The 22,064-nt window shown below is 34.2% G+C and overlaps 2 protein-coding genes and 2 pseudogenes across 2 annotated transcripts; 2 read left to right on the top strand and 2 right to left on the bottom strand.

The window, feature by feature from the left end:
• Positions 1-3,039: 3,039 nt before the first annotated feature.
• LOC143580232 (dirigent protein 22 pseudogene) lies at positions 3,040-3,677 on the bottom strand (annotated as a pseudogene).
• Positions 3,678-5,087: 1,410 nt separating this feature from the next.
• On the bottom strand, positions 5,088-5,774 carry LOC143580231 (dirigent protein 22 pseudogene; annotated as a pseudogene).
• A 2,484-nt stretch (positions 5,775-8,258) lies between these two features.
• On the top strand, positions 8,259-9,968 carry LOC143580224 (uncharacterized). The gene is made up of 3 exons (XM_077063320.1): positions 8,259-8,378; positions 8,666-8,775; positions 9,616-9,968. Exons 1-3 carry the CDS (start codon positions 8,259-8,261, stop codon positions 9,758-9,760), a joined length of 375 nt encoding a protein of 124 aa, XP_076919435.1. The 3' UTR covers positions 9,761-9,968.
• Positions 9,969-15,706: 5,738 nt separating this feature from the next.
• On the top strand, positions 15,707-18,297 carry LOC143580233 (IQ domain-containing protein IQM2-like). Its single transcript, XM_077063325.1, has 8 exons — positions 15,707-16,224; positions 16,320-16,434; positions 16,519-16,584; positions 16,671-16,759; positions 16,847-16,937; positions 17,022-17,261; positions 17,351-17,452; positions 17,529-18,297. The coding sequence occupies exons 1-8, from the start codon at positions 15,932-15,934 to the stop codon at positions 18,057-18,059; spliced, it is 1,527 nt and encodes a 508-aa protein (XP_076919440.1). The 5' UTR covers positions 15,707-15,931; the 3' UTR covers positions 18,060-18,297.
• The last annotated feature ends 3,767 nt before the right edge of the window (positions 18,298-22,064 follow it).

Here is a 22,064-nt window from a genome sequence, read left to right on the forward strand (position 1 = left end):
GCTGTCAAGATCGGCCTGCCTCAGTTTGCAGGGGATCTCATCCCACTTCTTCACTGCCTTACTCCTCCCTACCTCCTCCGATGAGGCCTCAGCAGCCCTCTTCCCCTTGCCGGTCTTCTTCAACGTAGACATCACTAACGATTTCACACGGCGATGGGTAGGGGAGATTGTGTTGTCTGAGCTATCAGACATACAACTGTAAAATCGAACAAGGGATGCTCCTAAAGAACAGAGATCTGGAAGCAGAAGACACGTAATCGGAATAGAATGAAAGAAAGGAAAGCTTCGAATAATCAACAAAGAAGATGAAAATAAAAACTCTAAGGGCTGGCTTTTATAGGCCCAGGAGAGAGAAAAAATGGTGCAGATCGGACTTCACGCGCCCTCACTCGCAGGTGTAAACCAACGCGAGCGCGACACGTGTCCCTGACACTGTGTGAGGGGACACGAAAAGAAACTATACAGGTGCTGCCAGAGTTCACGCGCCACCACTCGCAGGAACGGACCAACGCGAGAGCGACACGTGTCCCTGACACTATGTGAGGGGACACGAAAGGCAACTGTAGCACCTCGAGCACACGAAAGGTCTGACACGTCTCCATCACTGACGCATGTCAGCAACAACCAACCACGTACAGGGACGATTCGTTTTCAACCAAAAGGATAGAATTTCACGCAACAATGAATAATAAGAAGAAAAAGACAAACCCCTACTAAAAGAGCAACATATTAAGTCTAATATCTATCTTACCTCGCTCGCGCGAGACAAGACACACATTAGACTGGGGGGCTTGAAGAGGTATGTACCCGCCTCAACACCGAGCGAGGCGGGTCAACCCACAAAATATAGACAAGAGGCTTGAAATCAAGATATTATGAAGGCACGAAGCCAAAACATATGCGCATGGCGCATATCACATATGCTCACGCATATCACATATGCTCAGGCATCACATGCTCAGGCATCACATATGCTCATGCATCACATATGCTCACGCATCACATATGCTCACGCATATCACATGCTCACGCATATCACATCTGCGCGTGGCGCATCCGCGCGTGGCGCATATCACATGCTTGTGCATATCACATCTGCGCATGAAACATCTACGCGTGAGAATAAAGAGAAGACCTCGCGCATCCTCAGGATAAGCGCATATCACACATGCACATAATCAACCTCGTCCTTATCCAAATCAGGATTAGGGCAACCTTGATTGTGCACGTCAGACAACCTTCCAGAATGTATCTTTTTAAGGAATAAGAATATGCTGATGTTGACAGCTGCCAATGAAAGGTGGACAACTCAGCAAAACCCATGTGCTACCACGTGATTATAACCAATGAAAAAGCACCAGGTGTCCCAAGGACACGTGGCGCAAAGCAATTGGAGGAGGCCAACAAGGCCCTAATTAGGTCTGAGCCCAATCATGGGAAACCCTAGCACTATAAATACCACATCAACTCCACAAGGAGAGATGATCCAATATCATCCAATTACAGAGTATTCAGCTACTTTAAGCAATACACTCCAAATTCCTTACTCTCATATTATTATCTTCTCCTACAAGCACTTATTCTCACACCGGAGGGTTACCCCAAAGAGGACCCCTTTGTCCCTTTCTGAGGGGTAAGTTTACGGTGCTGTTCATTTTGTAGGTGGAAGAACCCAGATCCCAGAGAACATCGGTGAAATAGCATAATCACACCCGAGGAAAGTAGATCGTCTACCAGTGAGTCGATCCACGTTTCTTCACCTAGTGACATAATAAGACGTTTATCTTTATCAAAATTGGATGGGTTTGAGTAAACAAAAAGGTAGATTGTAGATGGATTTAGGAGTAGATTTTAAAAGACACATGCGCGTCATTCAAAAAATAAAACTTTATAAACATGTCAATAGAAACTTAAAATTAAAACCCGGTCATATTTTAGATGTTTTTAATCGGTTTCATATGATCCTTTATTTTCCTTAAAGTGAAATAATTAAGCTGTCTTCGTTTGCAAGACAACTATTAACTTAACAAAGACAATGTTAACTAAACTTAGGGGATTATAACATTAATGTTGTTACCGAGCCGATGGTCTCACCGGAAGCAGTCTCTCTATTCCTACAGGGTATAGGTAAGACTGTCTACATCTTACCCTCCTCAGACCCTATCATAGTTTTGCTATTAGTGAAATTTACTGAATACGATGATGATGTTGTTATATAGTAATTCTTATTATCTTTATAAAATATTTTTATTTTAATATTTTGATTATTTTCACACCTAGTGATGATTTTATTTAATGATTTTTATAAATAAAATTAGATAGTATGAGTTTGTTGTTCTAATTTTTTTATTAACGAAAATTCTAAATCTTTGAATAAATACTTATTTTTTAAAAAGGTCAAATATATAGAAACGAAAAACCGAGACACTTTGCAAGATGCAAAAAGCCCAAAACATACAAGAAAAGAAGTCCAAACAAAATAACCGAACAATTACAAAGAAAAATTAACAAAAATAAACATGCACAAATCCTTCCGGTCAAGATTCATATTCTTCACACCCAAAAGAAAGAAGTAGTTTTTATTTCATCCACCAAGATCGGTTTGTTCTCAAAAATCTTGTCATTACGTAATTACTTACTCCATCTTTCAATACACAAACTTTTAACATAATAATATGAAATTATCTTAAATGTTATTAGAGTGTGAAAGTGTAAATTTGAGAAGACAGCCGTAAAATCTTAAGTTAAAATTCGATTACAACCAGATTTTATCATAGTAAGTGTATACCCGTATTGAAAACCTGAAATTCAAATAAACATTTGCAAATGTTTAAAGAAACTTTTTTCTATTTGTTTGTTAATAAAGTAAGGCCACATCATGAATCATGACATGACACCACGATTATCATTTGCCACCAACTATACATGAAATAAAAACTAACAAAAGATAAACATAACAAAAGTGGAACGTATAGAACTATAGATCATTATTTGGGATGACCAATAATAATTCAAGTAACACATAATTAAACAACAAGATCAAAAGGGTAAAACATAAACATTATACTCAACAACCGCATTCCCAGTCTTATTATCATAACTATGTGTACTTGCCTTAACATACCCTCTAGCAAACCGGAACAACCCGCTCCCACCGATCACCGGCATCTCCCGCACCTTCTCAAACACCTGATTCCGCCCCAAAACCGTCAACGTGCTCCCATTATACTTCCCAGTTGAAAACACAAAGTTCATGGCCATCAACAACCCAACTTCCTCTAGTGATGACAATGCATAAAACCCTTGTGCTCTCCCTAGTAACTTTGACCCTACCTCGGGTTTTTCGGTCAATGCATCATCGATCATGTTGACTTGACCGAAGGCAGTGGCTGCGGTTTTGTTGTTTGCCAATGGTGGTACGATTTTATATGCGCTTGGGTTGGATCCGCTAAGGATATCGTGCCAGTAGAACCGGAAGTGGCTAAGTTTTTCGGTTTGGTGGTTCATTGGGTTTGGTTTTACGGATTTTAGAAAGGTGGTGTCTTCTCCGGCTGCCGGAAAAGTTTGTGTGAAGATGGTGAGGAGTGTGAGAAGTAGACATAGGACATTTTTGGCCATGGAGGGTGAGGTGTGTGCTAGAAGTGGTGCGTTTTAGGAGGCACCAGGCCACCTAATTTATAATGCAACATCTACCAACTATATATTAAGTTTTTTTTACGACTACTTTATTGTATTTAATCTACTGTACTCTTTGAATTTGAAGAGCCTGACCACTCTAACTAGACTATGTTTGTCTTAACAAGGCTAGACTATATTAAGTTTCTTTTGTTTTTCTTTTAAAGTATTTTAACACTTGGGTATTATGAAGTATATTATTTTTTTAATTTGTGACATATTTATTAGTAACTAGTGGGATTAATCTCGTGCCATGTGGTGGGTGAGAATTTAGTCGGTCAAAAAGAAAACCTAAAAAATATAGTTGTTTAGAAGGGATCAATATTGCACGTGTTATAGGTTAACTCAGTCGGTTTCGAGGAGAATGATTATATAATCGAAATTATGAAAGGCTTATATGCTTAATAAAGACAGTTAACTATTATGATAAAATGCACTTTTGAAAGTTGAGGGATTAAGATTGCAAAAGCTACAATGTATAAAAATCCATAATCTAAATTATAATTTCTGGAAAGATGACCATACAGACCGACAGACCGTGTAAGGTTTGATATGGTCAGTATTGTAAGTTGTTCGTCGTTTAAGATGAATCAGTGGTTTAACGCCCATGGTACTATCCATACAGATCGTATGATGGACCTATTGATGCCAATGGTACCATCCATACGGATCATATGATGGACCTATTGATGCCAGATCAAATATGCCAAATTTTGACGTGAACCTTACCAAGTGTTTCGCGCGTCCTTCGTACTAGTCTTCAACACCTTTTGTTTAAAAATTCATCTCCAGATCATTCATCCACTTTGTTAACATCTCTAAACATTCTCCTAAAATCCCACACTCCATATTGTAGGATTTTGAGTAATACTTTAATGTCACTTGGTAAAAATGGTCAAACACGTCATGGTCGAGCAAACATTTGGAAGAAACCTAAAAGTGAAATGTAACTTTAGTACTTCATTCCACTAGGTTAGGGTTATTCAAAAAGTTCATGGCTCAAGTCTCGTTTGATAAAAAGAAAAATCGTTTGTAAGCGAACAGAGCCTCGAGCCAAGATAAGTTCACTTGTTAATTGGCTAGTCAGCTCAACTCATTTACAACAACAATGTAAACTTTCTAGATAGAAATAACAATTTGCTAAAATTGCATACTATTAGAAGTTTAAATTATCATGAAAATTAATATAAGACCATCCGCAACACAGAAACTTCACTACTCTCCTCCCTAGTTGCATTTTAAGTCTAACCATCCAAGACTTGTTTTATTAAATAAAAAGAAATAACTTCAAATTTATGAGTCATACAAGAGACACCATGATTTAAAGAAGTACACGCCTGACGCCACTATAATTTAAAGACAAGACAAAAACCAAATGTTTGACTCGTCACATTCCAAAACACAACAAAAACACCAACATCATCAATAATGCAAAACATGAACATTATACTCAACTACCGCATCTCCTGTCTTAAGATCCAAACTATGTGTACTTGCCTCAACATACCCTCTAGCAAACCGAAACAGCCCGCTCCCACCAATCACCGGCATCTCCCGCACCTTCTCAAACACTGAATTCCGCCCCAAAACCGTCAACGTACTCCCATTATACTTCCCAGTGCAAAACACAAAGTTCATAGCCATCAACAACCCAATTTCCTCTAGTGATGCCACACCATAAAACCCTTGTGCCCTCCCTAGTAACTTTGACCCCGCTTCGGGTTTTTCAGTCAATGCATCATCGATCATGTTAATTATACCGAACCCTGTGGCTGATATATTGTTATTTGGTGGTCTAACAATGTTTACAACGGTCGGGTTGGGACCACTAAGGGTATCGTGCCAGTAGAACCGAAAGTGGCTTAGTTTTTCGGTTTGGAACTTCATCGGGTTTCGTTTTACGGATTTTAGAAAGGCGTGATCTTCTCCGGCTGTAGGGAAAGTGTTGGTGAACATTGTGAGGAGTGTGAAGAGCAAGCACATTGATTTTCCGGCCATATTGGAAGAGTACTTGAGTTGAAGGATGTGACAAAAGATGTGTGTTGTGACTTGAGGGGTTACATAATTTATAATGCAGGCTCCACCCATTATTTTCATAACGAATACTTTTATCATTTTATGTGACCCCATATTAGACGTTAAACATATAATAATATAGCAAGAAAACTAAGGAAAATAGTAAATTATACCTACCCATTAACACTATAATATAGTAGTATAAGTTTTAGTGACAAAATTTTGGCAAACTATTTTTTCGATTTGTGAAGTAAGAGTATGTGTATGACTATAAACTCAAGCAAAATTAATGGTAGATAAAGTTATTAAATAAGATTAAAAATAAATTGAGAAATTTTAAAAAGTTTTATTTTAGAAAAATATAAAAATAAACATTGTTTAAAACAAATATCAAATTTAAGTATAATGAAATTAGATATGTTGAAAGGCGGAAGCAAAGAAGGCGGCCTTTAAACGGATGTATGAAAGTCTACAAACAAAAGAGGGGGAACAAGCTATGTTTAAGATTGCCAAAGCCAGGGAGCGTAGAAGGCACGATCTAGGACCGGTGAAGTTCATAAAGGATACAGATGGGCATGTACTGGTCAAGGAGCAGGACATCAAGCTAAGATGGCAAACCTACTTCCACAATCTTTTTAACAATGGGAGAGCTTACCAAGAAGAACATGACAACACAAACTTTCAACGACAACAATCGAATAACTGCTACTGCCGACGGATCACACGAGAACAGGTGAAGGATGCACTGAGGAGGATGGGAAGGTCTAAGGCGGTTGGCCCAGACAACATACCCATCGAGGTGTGGAAGTGTCTGAGGGAGGAAGGTGTCATGTGGTTAACTACTCTGTTCAATAGTATTCTCAAATCAGGTAAGATGCCAGACCAGTGGAGGAGCAGCGTTGTAGTTCCTATCTATAAGAACAAAGGAGACGCCCGATGTTGTGGTAACTACCGAGGAATCAAACTACTAAGTCATACTATGAAGCTATGGGAAAGAGTGATTGAGGTTAGACTTAGACGAGAAACTCAGGTTACGGTCAACCAATTTGGCTTCATGCCGGGGCGTTCCACCACAGAGGCAATACACCTTATAAGAAGATTAATGGAAAAGTATAGGGAGAAGAAGCGTGATCTACATATGGTGTTTATTGACCTAGAAAAGGCCTACGACAGTGTGCCACGACAGGTGCTCTGGGAGTGCTTGGAGAGTAGAAGAGTGCCCAGGAAATACATAGAGATAATTATGGATATGTATACCAGGAGTGAAACAAGTGTCCGTGCGCCAGTGGGGGATACTGATTTCTTTCCTGTAGAGGTAGGTCTTCACCAGGGGTCAGCGTTGAGCCCGTTTCTCTTTGCAGTAGTCTTGGATGAGCTGTCAAAGTCGATTCAGGGGACTCTCCCGTGGTGCATGATGTTCGCAGACGATATTGTGTTACTTCCTGAGAAAAAACAAGATCTAAACATGAGGCTTGAGGAGTGGCGAACAACCTTAGAGACAAAAGGTTTAAAGATTAGCCGATCTAAGACGAAGTATCTCCACTGTGATTTTGGTGGGATAAACGACAATGAAGACGCACAGATCACAATTGAAGGGCAGGTGGTTCCGCAGGTAACGAAGTTCAAGTATTTAGGATCTTTTGTACAGAGCGATGGGGAATTAGACAGTGATGTGACCCACCGAGTTCAGGTAGGATGGTGTAGATGGAAAGCAGCCACAGGTATATTGTGCGACAAGAGTTTCCCGACTAAACTAAAGGGAAAATTCTATAGGGTGGCAGTTAGACCTGCAATGCTATATGGAACAGATTGTTGGGCCATCAAGAAGGCACAAGTGCGGAAGATGGAGGTAGCAGAAATGAGAATGCTACGTTGGATGTGTGTGCACACAAGGCTAGACCGAATAAGAAACGTTGTGTTTCGCGAGAGATTAGGGGTGGCGAACATAGCAGACAAGATAAGAGAGTGGAGATTGAGATGGTTTGGACATGTAAAGAGAAAACTGACGACGAATCCTGTTAGATCCGTAGACAACATTACTATAGAGGGGAGGAGGGGTAGAGGACGACCGAAATTGAATTGGGATGAGGGGATTAGGCATGATTTGATAGACCTAAACCTCTCCGAGTACATGGTTGAGGATAGGAATTCGTGGAGAAGTAGAATTAAAGTTAAGGATTTTTAGAGAGAATTGAATACCTTAGGGCTTAGACTTAACTTATTTAGGTCATATACCATAATGGTATTTCCCTTACATATATTATTATTATTATAATTATTATTAGCTTTTATATAGCTGTTAAACTGTGATCTTATTATTAATATTATTATTAATATTATTATAATTAGTAGTAGTTTTTATATAGCTGTTAAACTTTGATTTCCTTTATTTTGCTTCATACACATGTACTTAGAGCCGAGGGTCTCTCTGGAAGCCACCTCTTTATTCCTTTGGATAGAGGTACGGTGTGCCTACATCCCACCCTCCCCAGACCCTACTTATAGCTTTGCTGTCGGTGGGATTTTACTGGGTATGATTGATTGATTGATATATATTATCATGACAGATGATTATGGTGAGAGAAGAGGGTGATCCCGCTCCAGAGGTGGTGGAGTATCGCCATGGTCTTACCCCACCAATGAGAGACGCTCGAAGGCGTAGATTTCGCAGGGAACCTGATTTAAATGTATGGTTAAAGATTATCACTTTTGTTTGAATGGGCGGGTTGGGTAACCGGTCAAAACATGAAATGATTCATGTTGGGTTGACCAGAAACGCTTAATGTGTATGGAACTTTTATTTTCTGTAAATAATTTGTGTGTCAGATATGATTCTAATAATAAAATTATGTTACTTTAGTTTTCGAACTTATTACACATTTACACAAAAAAATGAAATTTATTTTCACGTTTTGGTCTTATCACTTATGTACAAACAGTTTTTTTGACCATTTGATTATGATGTCGGTTGCAGCCTGAGCTTGTCCGGCGGGTAGAGAAAGATCTGCTGAATATCATGAATGGTGGAACAGCTGAAAAGTATGATATCCTTTCATGTTGGTTATTTGCTTACTTTTCCACAAGGTACATAATTTAGGGGTGTAAACGAGATGAACTTGAGCTCGACTCCTCTGACCTATGAGAGCTCGAGTTCAGCTCGTGAGTAGTTTTTTCAAGCTCGAGCTGGCCTCTTATATTATTATTTATTAATATTAATTTATATGCATTTGTAATTATTTTTACATAACTGTTATATATAACATAAGTTAAATAATATGTATTACCTAGTTATTTTTTATAATAATTTTATTTATAATGATTATAATTATATTAATATATATTTAATATATTAGATAAAAGTTGTATAAATAATTGGCTTGCGAGCCGGCTCGAGCTTGATAAGTGAATCTTGGGCTCGTTTATTAGAACGAGCGATTTTAAGGCTCGAACTCGTTTAAGCTCGGCTTGATTTGAGCTTTCAACGAGCCGATCTCAAGTAGCTCACTAGCTGGGTTGGCTCGTTTAAACCCCTAGTACCTATTAATAAAATGCATGATTGATACTTGTTTAAAATGTTTGTTATGAAACTAAATGGAACTCAAATGTTTGTTTATGGGTACTTTCTTCATTAAACATGTTTTTCTTTATTCGGCATGCTTGAAACTGGATACATACATTGCGTTAGACATGATTAAAAAGTTATAGAATTACCACAAGACCATTATAACAAGATTTTCGAATAAAAGCATTTACCGTAGGTTTGGTGTGTTATAAATACACATTCGCAAATTTCAACCTGTTTAACTGTGACTAATTTCTTTTTTAGTTATTATTTTTATGTTACCTATTTGACCCATTAGAGATAACATATAACACGACTTGACTCATTCATAAAATAATTATGTGATATTCTCGGCCCTGTTTATTCCTTGACATGTTTTTACATGCGGAAAACGCTGGGAAAAAGCCTGTGCCCGCACCCGTTGCAAAACCGAGTGTTTCAGAGGCTGTACCAAATGCTGGAGAGCCTGAAGGAAGTGACTCAGACGACTCCGATGACTCAATGTAATAATAATATTATTCCTCGGTAGAAAACTTAAAACATATGTAAGATGTAAAACAAATGAAACAAACTTAAATAAAATTATGTAATATATTTTGTGATTTTGAGATAAATATTATTATTTATTAATGCTATAAGTTTCTTGCAGATAAAAGAACTTTTGTAGAAAATGTGATGAAATTAACAAGTACTAACTTGTTTGACAAGTTCTTATATTTGCAATATTTGCTATATCTAAAGCTTGTTCAACAAGCTCTAAACGCGGTTAGTAGATGTGAATGGGTATTATTGGGCCCACTATGTATTGTGATGAAAACCCATTACTGCCGTCACGTGTTGTGAGTTGTGACAACCGATGTTTATTTTACGGTTGTTTTATCTTTCGAGTTGACCGGAAATATATTTTTATAAATAATAAAATAATTGTAACAGCGACCAATATTGGATACGAAACGTATCACTGAATCATGAGATGTGTTTATGTAATAATATATGTGATCTTTGTTTTTAAATGGGACCGGAAAAAATATTGATAAATTCACCTCTAATTATAGATTAAAAAATATGTTTTATTTGTTTATGTTCAAGTTTAAGATTACGACGTTTAAGTTAGAATCCGGGCTAGAAGTGACGTGGGCTCTCAAAGGTACGCCGTCACGTGACGGATGATCCGTGTGGGCCACCTTGAAATATAACCGTTATCAAGCAGCGGATAAAATCTTTTGTAAATGAGTTAAATACTGAGATGTGTTTGGTTTATAAAAAAATTAAGTACATGCAAATGATTTATTTTTGGAAATATCAGTGGCATTCTACTATGTGAGGATTTTGCAACTAATCAAATTGCGTCCAAAACCTATCTAAGATAATGAGATAGTGATGGTCGGAGTTGTGTGGTTAGAAATACCATAGCTACAAAAATTTGAAGAAAACTATAATTTCGTCTCATATATTAAGTGAGACAAGCCTCAGATTGATATATAAATGACAGAAGAAGAAGTCGATAAAAAAAGGATGCACAAACTTGTGTCGGTCCCAAGAGTTTGAAACAATATTAACATAGTGGTTGTGGGCAATGGCATACCCACATGCAGCCATGCATAAAAAAAATAGTGTTATTTTTACTAAAAATTTCCCAATTGTCCCTATGAGAAAAAATAATTTTAGGTCCGTCATTAACTGTCGTTAGATGTGAATTCAAAATTTACAATGTGATATAAGCTATTATACAATGTGATTCATAAGGAAGGCTATGAACGACAATTTTTTCAGCATCGAGTCGATAAAAGATCTTTGACGATATTAAGGCAAATGCATACTTACGAATAAAAAAAATGTAAATATTTATTTGATATGTTGGAATGCTTTATGTATGTTTGGTGCCAATTATTTGACGACATTGAACTTAGAAAGATGAAGTCGTACGAGGAGACAAGCGATCTGTCGTCGGTGCCGCCGTGACCGTTTAGTGGCAAATAGTTGGCATCAAATACTGCTAAAACACATATTAATTTATAATGATTTATATATAAAATAATAATAATTAATAATAAAATATTGATTAAATAATATAAGTTGTATCCTAAAACCATTACATTCTGGAGCCTGCAAGTTGCAATTTAAATGTCTGTGTCTGTCCTTTTCAGTTTGGAAGACAAACCTTTTAATAATGCACCAATCACTAAATATTACTTCATAACGATTCTTTTTATAAATAAGTGAGTTTCTTTAATATATTACAAATTTACAATATGTTTTGACAATAAACTATACTTTTTTTTTTTTCATTTTCTTATTTTTATGGTTTTTCTAAATAAATATTTAAATTTTTTTATATATATCTTCTATTATAATAAAATAAAATAATTGTAACACGTGTCAGTTTATGATTAATCCTTACAATTTTTTTCCCTTTAAAACTAATATATGTCATATATCAATAATTATTCACTTTTCTTTTACACTCCATTTATATTATATTTATAAATATATGATTTAAATCCATCTATTTATTTTTTTCGGTTAATTTAGTAAACTATACATATATGTTTTAAATAATAAAGATAGTATATACCAATCACTTTCAAATATAATAAAATATGTGTTAAATTGTAATGATAGTATATATCAATCACTTTCAAATACAATAAAGTTTATCATATTTAGTTTCTTAGATTTTTTATCAAGGATTGCTTAGGGTTTTTCCTGAAACTTAAATTTGATGTTACGGGTTAAAAGTTGGTAAATATATCGTTTGATACAAATTAACTACATTTGGCTAAAATTTGTTACAGGTAAAACAGGGGTAATGTGAATATTTTTAAAAATTTGAGAGTGCAAATAGATTTTTCGTCAAACTTTTTACGAGTTTAAAATTTTGACTTAAAAATGTAAAACAAATGAAAGTTAGAATTTTAATTGTGATTGGGTTTCAAATTTATTTTTAAAGACCTTTTTGAAAATAGTTAAAAGATTCTGGATTTTGCACATTGAGAATTTTTCCCATTAATATTAAAATTTAAGAAAAAATGACAAACCCTTCCGGCATGTCACCTCTAGACCTATCAATGCTTCTAACTTTTATCAAATTATAAACATCTGTATCAGCATTGACTTTTCCTTGAATAGCGATTAACATGTTGTATGTGAAACATGTCGTACAAATATGCTCAATTGAAGCAAGACATTCACAAAATTGAATATGTGAACTTTTTTTTTTGTCAATTGGCAAGGTCGAGAAACCCTTTAAACTTATCAAAATCTTTTTCATAGTGTAACTCAAAAATATTATTATATGAGAAGTATTCTTCGAAATCGATTCTTAACCAAATTTCTTTCAATTATACATATATGACACTGAAAATAAATTTTCAATAGATGGAGTGTTATTTGGTATGTTTTTGCAGGTGTATTATTTTTTTTATTAAGTTTATTATTTTTTTGAAAAAAATCATTTTGTGATATAAATAAAATCAATTTATGTATAATGATACAAGCATAGATGTAATACATTTTTTCATATACATTATGTAAGTTTTATTTGAAACTTAATTATTTTGATTATCTCGTGTGCTACACGAGCTCTAAAACTAGTATTGTAATATAGACTTTGGTCACTAGTTTACACAAGAAATCGATCGTTAACAGAACATCATTAATAATATATGTCAAGTTAGATTTCCTTACAATTATAAAGTTATATTTATTTAATAGCTAAATTAGATTTCCTTACAATTATAAAGTTATATTTATTTAATAGCTAAATGTTACAATTTAAAGAGATTGTCTTGATCTCATATTCGCACTCTAATCACTTGTCCTCAAAATGGAAAAGGCCATAATGCACTATTACTTTTTTTATAATATATTGCTAACCTAAACTAATAACAATATAATTTACATTAATCTAGAACCAATAATATTAAATTAATATATGTTTATGAGTCAATTATAAGAATTTTAACGTCATCACTTATATCACTCAAACAACCACAAGTTTAGTAGTGTCGTATCTAACACTGAAAGGGTTATATTAGTAAATATGCATCATGTTTGACTAGAAGTAGATTACATGGCTGGTCTAAAATGCCATTAAATTCATTAATATAAACAGATTTGTTTGACATTTTATTTTCTCTGTTTTATGTTTATAAGTTAAATGTTGTGAGTAACATGTTTTTATTCGTGTAGTTGTAATACAAATAAATGATTTCACGTATTATCTTTATTCATATATCATAAAATATGTCTCATAATTTTATAAATGTGCTCAGATTACTACATTTTTTTATAAATATGATTTATTAAAAAAAGGAAACAACTTTAAAATATTGCATCATGTTTGTAAATTATGCGATAGTTTTTACTATATCTGAACGGATAAGTGAAAGTTGTTCACATATTTAATGATCACAAAGAAAACATATCATCGGTCGTCCTATGAATAACACAAAAAATAACTTTTATGATACTATCTTCGTTCTAGACGAAAATCATGAATAGTTATATAAATTGAAAATGCAGCTTCAAAAGTTTAGTTTCTTATAGTTTTACCACATAAGTTTTGAACATTTGTATTTTGACCCCTTACATTTATTTACAAACTTTGTTAATTGGATTTATGCCATAAAAGTTTCACATACAATATTTAGCTCATCAACTTTAGTTTCACATATTTAATCTTTGGCTCCTCAACTTTGGTAATGAAATTTTGCCACAAAAATTTTACCATAATGAATCGAACCAATGCCGACCGATTTTCCACCACGTTTCCTCCACAACGCACAATAGCTTTCTCACATGTAATGCATTTCATATGCTCCGTAGTCACGTGTTGGTAGAGATTCCTGAAACCGAATCTTACTAAAAATATAATATGCTACATTTAGCTACTTCTTATCTAAAAAATCAAAATTAAAATATCTATGATAATGATTTTTTTTTTCTATTTAAAACCTAAATAGTAGATGTAACATGGATAAGTAATCTTGGGAGTTAAGGCAAAATAAGGCATTGAAAAGTACAACCGGAATTGACATAAGCAGTGGCGATGGTCGAAACGGTCAATTCAAAGGGTCCCTTTGTTTGCACATTACTTGGACAATTTTGACTTTTACTTTGACCACTTCCTATTCTATGGCAATCGCATTGCCTTTTTTTGCTTCTTGTTATTTTTTAATTCTTATGTTTCTAAAAAGTTTTAAATGTAAATAAAATATTGATTCTTGTAGACACATGATTAAAAAATTGGGTTATTGTTATTTCTAGAACGTTGTTTACTTATTTAGAAAAGACGTTTAAAATCTTATATGTGCATAAGAACATCATCAACGATTGCTTATTGGAGCTGTCTATAAGCTCACATGAAAAAACATAGAAAGGACTGTGAAGAATGTGACGACATGGTAAAAAGAGGGACAAGCCTCATATGTGGGTACAAGCATCTATGGACGGAGTCTATAAAAGAAGGAATGATGAGGTAGTGCACATTCTTATGGTCATGCCTCGAAGCGCCTACCTAACATCTATATGTGAAAGGTTCCATTGAGATCATTTAATAAATTTAAAAGAAAAATTACTTATACGTATAGAATATTAATATGTGAGACACTAAACCTAATATTTTAAATTCATAAAGACCGTCAAACTAGAAGCCTTGACATTTCACTAGATCAATACGTGCAAGAACACGCTGACATAGTCTCAAACATCAATCCACCAACAAAAAAAGATGACCAAAAGTTAATGATTATCAGTCAGTTTTCTTTTGATTTCACTGTTATTTCATTTATGTTTAAGCCATTAGCTTGTAGTTAAAGTAATCACCGTTCTATCCTCCTAATTTCAAGTGTTATTAAACAAATCCTATGTGATTAGATCGTCACAAACAACTAAGATACATAATTAACATTGCATTCTTGTAAAATACATACTAAATTCCATCCTATTTAAAATACCAAAATAATCACAGTGAGAATTGTTAATTGAAAAAAGTGCGTTATGTGATTTTTTTATTTTATTAAATAATTGAAATTAGTAGGCTAAACACCCTCATTATCCCTTATTGGTACACAAAACTTAAAACTGTCTTATAGTATGGCATATAAAGTAGTTAAACGAGTCGTATCCAAGTTTTATAATTGTGTCACGTGCGTCGCCTGTTACCTGTTAAACCTGTTAAGACACGAATTGCCGGCCTACACACATAATAATATTATATTATATAAAATTTTAAACTCCAAAAGTCAGTCACTCGACCCACGTATCAACTCTTCCTGCGTTACCCCTTTCACACGCATACACCAACACCTTCTATATAAGAGTACTCTTACCATTTCTGTAGCAAACCAACTTCCTCTGTTTTTATCAACATTTTATTATACAAGAAACCAACAAAAAACAACCAAGTAATCAACTTTCTCAATCTTTACTCACCAATTCATCAAAAGGGTAACATTCCCACTTCTTTCCCTTCATTTTCCCCATTTTTTCATGTCAATTTCATAAAGTTTTAGCAATCTTTGATCATGCATATAAGGTGTTCGATGAAATGCCCAAGTGGGTTTAAAACTTTAATTTTGCTAATTTGTGTCATTTGTTCAAATGGGTTTTTTTATTTGACTAATGAATTGGTTTAACTAACAGGATTTAAAGACTCATAGGCTGTGTTGAACTTGCATGGGTTTATCGATTTCGTGCCCGTTTGCCGCCTGCACAGATTTGGAAACCATTTTGTCATCCATTGGTTTTCAAGAAGCTGATAAAAGTTTGATTAAATCAGATGTGGTATACTCTGTGACCCCTCAGAAAATGAGGGTTCAAGAATCTTTTAAATTATCATCATCAGAAGAAGAATACCAACCCGAATTGAGTCCGAAACATGAGGCGGCTATCAAGTTGCAAAAAGTTTATAAAAGCTTTCGAACTAGACGAAAACTGGCTGATTGTGCAGTTCTTATTGAACAAATCTGGTTGGTGTTTTGACCTGTTTGAGTTATTTGATTTGTTTAACTTTTATATTAGGATTTTTAATTTTGCTAATCCAGTTTTTATGTGTTTGTTTTAGGTGGGAAGTGTTGGATTCTGCAGAGCTTAGAAGGAGTTCCATATCATATTTTGATATTGATAAACACGAATCCGCTATTTCGCGTTGGGCTAGAGCAAGAACAAGAGCTGCCAGGGTACATTCAATACCATTAAACAAATTAATATTTATAATTATATAAAATAAGATTACTAATAATTTTTTTTAAAAACTTTTGCAGGTTGGAAAAGGATTGTCAAAGAATTGTAAAGCTCAGAAGCTTGCATTGCAGCATTGGCTTGAAGCAGTAAGTGAAATTAGAATGATAAATTAATATAACATCATTATCGTAAATTCGAGTTTTCTTATAATATTTATCTTGCACTTATGCAGATCGATCCACGACATCGTTACGGGCATAATCTTCACTTTTACTACCTAAAATGGCTGCATTCTCAAAGCAAAGAACCTTTCTTTTACTGGTAAGGACATATTACAAAGCTTATGTGTTTAGCGAAGAATTATATTCATAACTTATGAACCGAATTTTTATTATTTTATAAAACCAGGTTGGATATAGGAGAAGGTAAAGAAGTGAATCTTGTTGATAAGTGTCCAAGATCAAAACTTCAACAACAATGCATCAAATACCTCGGACCGGTATATGTCTTTCCCGCTTTCTTGATTGATTCTTTTTTTTACCAAGGTTCAATTTTTTTTAAGAATTTATAAAACTATTTGTAGGTGGAAAGGAAAGATTATGAAGTAGCGATCGAAAACGGGAAACTTTTATACAAACAAACCGGTGAGTTGATCGATACAACCGGTCAAACAAAAGGTGCTAAGTGGATCTTTGTTCTTAGCACAACCAAGACATTATATGTGGGGATCAAGAAAAAAGGCTACTTTCAACATTCAAGTTTTTTGTCCGGTGGGGCTGCATTGGCTGCTGGGAGAATTATTGCTGAGAAAGGTGTTCTAAAGGTATGTTTTTATATAAAAAATGATGCCTTTTCTTTATTTCAAGAAAGTATCCAATGTGAAAATAATGAATCAAATGATTTGTTGAACAGGCAGTTTGGCCTCACAGCGGTCATTATCGGCCCACAGAAGAAAACTTTCAAGATTTTATTGCATTTCTCCATGAAAATGATGTGGATACATCTAGTGTTAAGGTAAAACCGACATCTTAGTCGATTCTTGATTCTTGATTTTTTATTCTTGATTCTTACATTTCTTTTATGATCTCAGATGGATTCAATCGATGATGATGATAAAGACTATTATGGCAAACAAAATAGTATAAACCGTATAAGAATTCCCTCATCGGAAGAAAATGATAGCTCAGAAAAGCCCGTTGAGGAAAAAACGAAGTCGAAAGCGTTAAGTAGTTCCACTAGGAAGTTAAGCGCTCTTGAAATACCGAAAAACAACGATTTGTTTGTGAATTTCAAGACAGAGAACCACACAACAGAACCCATGTTAGATTTTTACTCAGACGAAGAACACGAATTAGAGGCTAAAGATAAAGTTTCTAAAGATTCACATAAAGAAACGGAATCTTTTAATCTGGGAAGACAGATTTCATGCAAATGGAGCACAGGAGCTGGACCGAGAATCGGTTGTTTACGAGATTACCCTTCTGAGCTGCAATCACATGCATTAGAACATGCTAATCTGTCTCCAAGAAGCTTAGAGTCTTTAAACAGAAGAAACAGTTGGAAATATAGAACACAACCGTCTCCTTTGAGCGTGAGACCGATGAATTTGGCTACTGTATAAGGTGGCTTAACAGATTTGTTTAATTGATCTGTTAATTAATAGTGTTTATAGTAAGTTAACTTAGGTATTTTAGGCATTCTTTTGAAGTTTAAATTATTTAAATCATATATAGATTATAGAGGTAAGAGTTCTGTATAGTGTATAGATACAAATTTGTATAGAAGTTGTAGATGCAATTATGCAAATGAGTATTTATTTCAAATACTCTATTTTTACCATTAAATGAAAAAAGATTCAAATTTTGTGGTTTTTCTTTGATTGTGATTTATGTTCCTAAGTAAACCGGGCTTGTACTCTATGCTAGTGTTGTTGTACCCTGCACAAGCCATTTTTCTTATGTTTATAACATGAACAATCTTTTAACCAAAAAGTTGGAAGCTTTATGCAAGAATTCAAAGGAAAGAACATGTGCAAAGATTGTAGTCCAGTTGAAGTTGTAATGTAGGCAATTATGGTTGTACGCTATGCAAGTATGGTTGTATCATATCTCCCCTTACTAATAAATTTTAATTTTGTATTCTTTTATTAATAAAGTTTGACGGGCACATACTTTTTATTATAAAAATGTCGGTGTTTTGATATTATATTTATAAAGTTTGTCGGGTTGTCGTAAATTTTACTAAACAAATGTGGTTGAATCTACACTTGAGATCAATGAGATCATCATGAGCCAAGTAATTGCAGTGGACTTTCATGAAATATTCATGGAAATTGGATTAAGTTTGCTTGTGGGTTGACCTTATAATTGTCTGTAATTGATTTGGAAATGCTGGTTTCACCAGTATGTGGAAACCGTGTGACTGTGAGAGATCAATTTATATATTTGAATCATTTTTGTTATTTATATATTGTTGACCTTTTGTTCACCTAATTTAACAAGTTTGGGCGGCATTATTTGTTTAGTAAGTAATATGAATAGATAAGATATATGACTATATAAGTATATGGCATAGATTATGTAATATGAAAATTTTATATGATGCTTTTCATGTACGTCCCCCAAAATCATTAAAAACTTTTGGGCCGAATACGAGAAAAAGATTTGAGACTTAAGTAAAAAAGATTTTCTTTCTTTAATTTAAACAATTAAAATTTTAAGTTGTCTTATCGAGTATAATTTGAACTTTGTATATATAAAAATTAGTTTAAATGAAGTGAGTAATTGCATTTAAACATTAAAAAGAATATATATATAAAAATTTGTAAACAGAATTTTGGGCCTACATGGGTTATCGAGGCGGGAGCGTCCCCCTCCCTCTTCAAAGCCGGCAATGATGTTTTGTAAACCAGATCGATTATCGAATCACACATACTATTGTTTCACTAATTAGACCACACTTAACAATTAGATGATATCATAACTAATTAAACAATAATCCCCTTATATAAAAATTAAGTACTACATTGCTAAGCTAGTAAGCTGATTCCTATTAAAAGAGATAAAATATATTGTTTTCTTTAAAAAAAATATAAAGATTGTATTCTTAAGAGGATACTATTTAATTAAGTCACCCAGAATTACAATGCCACCACCTTTCTAGATTAGTCTACGGAGAACGTTAATAATATATTTCTAAAGTGATACTAATATATTAAATGACAAGTCTCAGGTTACTTGTCAAATTTCCTGTTACATCTCAAACATACGAGATTTCTTAAGTCCAAATGTTATAAAATAAGTTATTTTGAAAATTCTCTGTGCTTAAAAACGTTCCAACTTCCAACTAAAGTGATTGCTAATTATTCGTAACTCAAGTGATTGGGGAGTTAAGATGAGGTACCTAAAGACTTCAATTTAATATGGTCTTGGGTTCAAGTTTCATATGTGAAAATAAATAAATAAATAAATAAGGGGTTTCGGGTTGGGCAAGAGCGTCTTCTTAACTATGGTGAGTTTCCACATAAGGATGGAATAAAGAAGATCAGGTCGGTCAATAGCCCGCTATTGACCAGAATGGTAGCAAAAAAAGTGATTCTTTGAAAAATATACCTTGAATAGTTGGATTGACAACACACCTAGTGTTATGGCAAATTGCATGAACGTACTGCAAAACCCCATATGGTTATATGTAGGGGTGTTTACGGTCCGGTTTTCACGGTTTTTAGATCAAACCGTGAACCAAACCGTTACTAACGGTTTTTAGTAATCAAAACCAAAACCAAACTGTTGAGAAATGAAACCGAACCAAACCGAACTGTCACTAGCAGTTTGGTTTCGGTTTGGTTTCACGGTTTGGGCTTTGTTAGGCTTCTTTTTAAAAGTGCATCATATATTAAAAAATGTTATCTAAAAATACACATAACAAGCTACCTGAAAACGATATGCTCATAAAACACGATGTGTCAAATGAAAACAAAAGAACAAGAGGAGTAAAAAATGAAAACAAAAGTTAAGAGAATTAATCAAATCCAAACATCTAATCTATTTATGTGAAGATCCATCCAAGTGCTTCAAAACTATACATATATGTTTCAAACCAGACAATTAATAATACTTAATAAGACATCTTTAAAAGAAATTAATATACACCAATTCTCACGGTTCGGTCCGGTTTTATACGGCCGGTTTTTTATATAAACGTAAACCAAACCGTTCATTACGGTTTGAAAATTTTGAAACCGACCGACCGACCGAAAGTAAAAGGAAAAAACCTACCGTGAAACCAAACCTATGGCTGGTTTGGACGGTTTCACGGTTTCGAACCGAACCTTGAACATCCCTAGTTATATGGATAGAAAGTAAAAACTAGAAAGCAAAAATGCAAATGTTTAAAAAATCGGAGTTGAGGCCTAAAAAGGGCCCACGGAAAGGTCTCGGTGAGCCCAATAATACAATGATTTAGTTTTGTTTATTTGGCCCAACTCCAGGCCCGAAATCCATCATTTTGGATCCACTTTCAATGCTTTAGAATTTAGTTTTATAGGTTCTATTTCAAAATAAAAAATTCTCTCATAATCACATACACTATATGGAGTATATGAAGGTAGAGGAAAAAAAACTCAAACCCGGAACCATATTCGAAAAAAACCTAGAACCAAGTTTTTACTACCTGAACCCGACCCTAACTATATGGTACGGATATGGTATGCATTACAATATCAAATGTTTATAGTTGGTGCATAAACAAGCCTCCAATTTAAATTGTGCTAGAATTGCTTGCACTTCTTGGTAGTAGAAAGATCGAAAGTTGGGGTCAGTTAGACTCAAGTTCAGTTCAAAGTTTAGTGATATACATAAATCCCATATCCCCGTCCATTTTATACAACACAAAATCAGACTGGCGTCCAACTATACGATCCTTGTTCACCTTGAATCACAGAGAAAATGAGGATGATAGTGTTTATGTAAATGTATAATGCATCATACGGATTACAATTTATGCTGTTTACATGGGTGTGGGAATATACTTATATACATATAACATATTAACATATACGTTGTACGTATAACAAAATGAAACAAGTAAAGAATATAAGTTGTTGACGACTTGACGTGATCTTGAGATGTGTAAAACGCGTTTTGGTTTGATGCGTAGATAGATAAAAAAAGATATATGGTTATTATTTATTAAAATGTTAGATTTCTTGACGTTAGGATATTTTTATATTGACGGGTTATGTTTTGGTAAATCACAAGAGAAATACAAAATGAGCTACAACATGAGATATATGCTAGCATTGATCCCGCCTCGGTACATTTTGATGACCCACAAGTCCACACTTTTTAAGTATCAGACGATGGATGTAATTATGTAAACACTGATTCTTATTTGAATGTGAAAGTCTATTTGCTTGTAAAAAAAAAGGAAAAAGAAAAGAAAGATGCAGCGGAGACAAATTATTAATGTCGAGGAGTTGTCACAGAAGACAACATGAAAGCAAAGTTGGAGTTGCTATAGAGGCAACCGAATGTTGATAGAACAATTAGTTATGTAAATACTATGATCAACCGTGAAAGAGCCATTAGCTCGTGTTACGTGCCAATAGCGTATGACCAATTAGAGA

The sequence above is a fragment of the Bidens hawaiensis genome, unplaced genomic scaffold (assembly GCF_021521415.1).
Source record: "Bidens hawaiensis isolate Kalapana, Puna unplaced genomic scaffold, B.hawaiensis_p1.1 tig00030283_1, whole genome shotgun sequence".
Lineage (NCBI taxonomy): Eukaryota > Viridiplantae > Streptophyta > Magnoliopsida > Asterales > Asteraceae > Bidens > Bidens hawaiensis.

Bases quoted from the DNA above. Each gene is read 5' to 3' on its own strand.
- LOC143580224 (XM_077063320.1), top strand. From the start codon at position 8,259: ATGATTATGGTGAGAGAAGAGGGTGATCCCGCTCCAGAGGTGGTGGAG. The intron at 8,379-8,665 runs GTATGGTTAAAG...TGTCGGTTGCAG, and splicing joins GCAGGGAACCTGATTTAAAT to CCTGAGCTTGTCCGGCGGGT. The intron at 8,776-9,615 runs GTACATAATTTA...TCGGCCCTGTTT, and splicing joins TTTGCTTACTTTTCCACAAG to ATTCCTTGACATGTTTTTAC.
- LOC143580233 (XM_077063325.1), top strand. From the start codon at position 15,932: ATGGGTTTATCGATTTCGTGCCCGTTTGCCGCCTGCACAGATTTGGAA. The intron at 16,760-16,846 runs GTAAGGACATAT...TTATAAAACCAG, and splicing joins AAAGAACCTTTCTTTTACTG to GTTGGATATAGGAGAAGGTA. The intron at 16,938-17,021 runs GTATATGTCTTT...AACTATTTGTAG, and splicing joins GCATCAAATACCTCGGACCG to GTGGAAAGGAAAGATTATGA.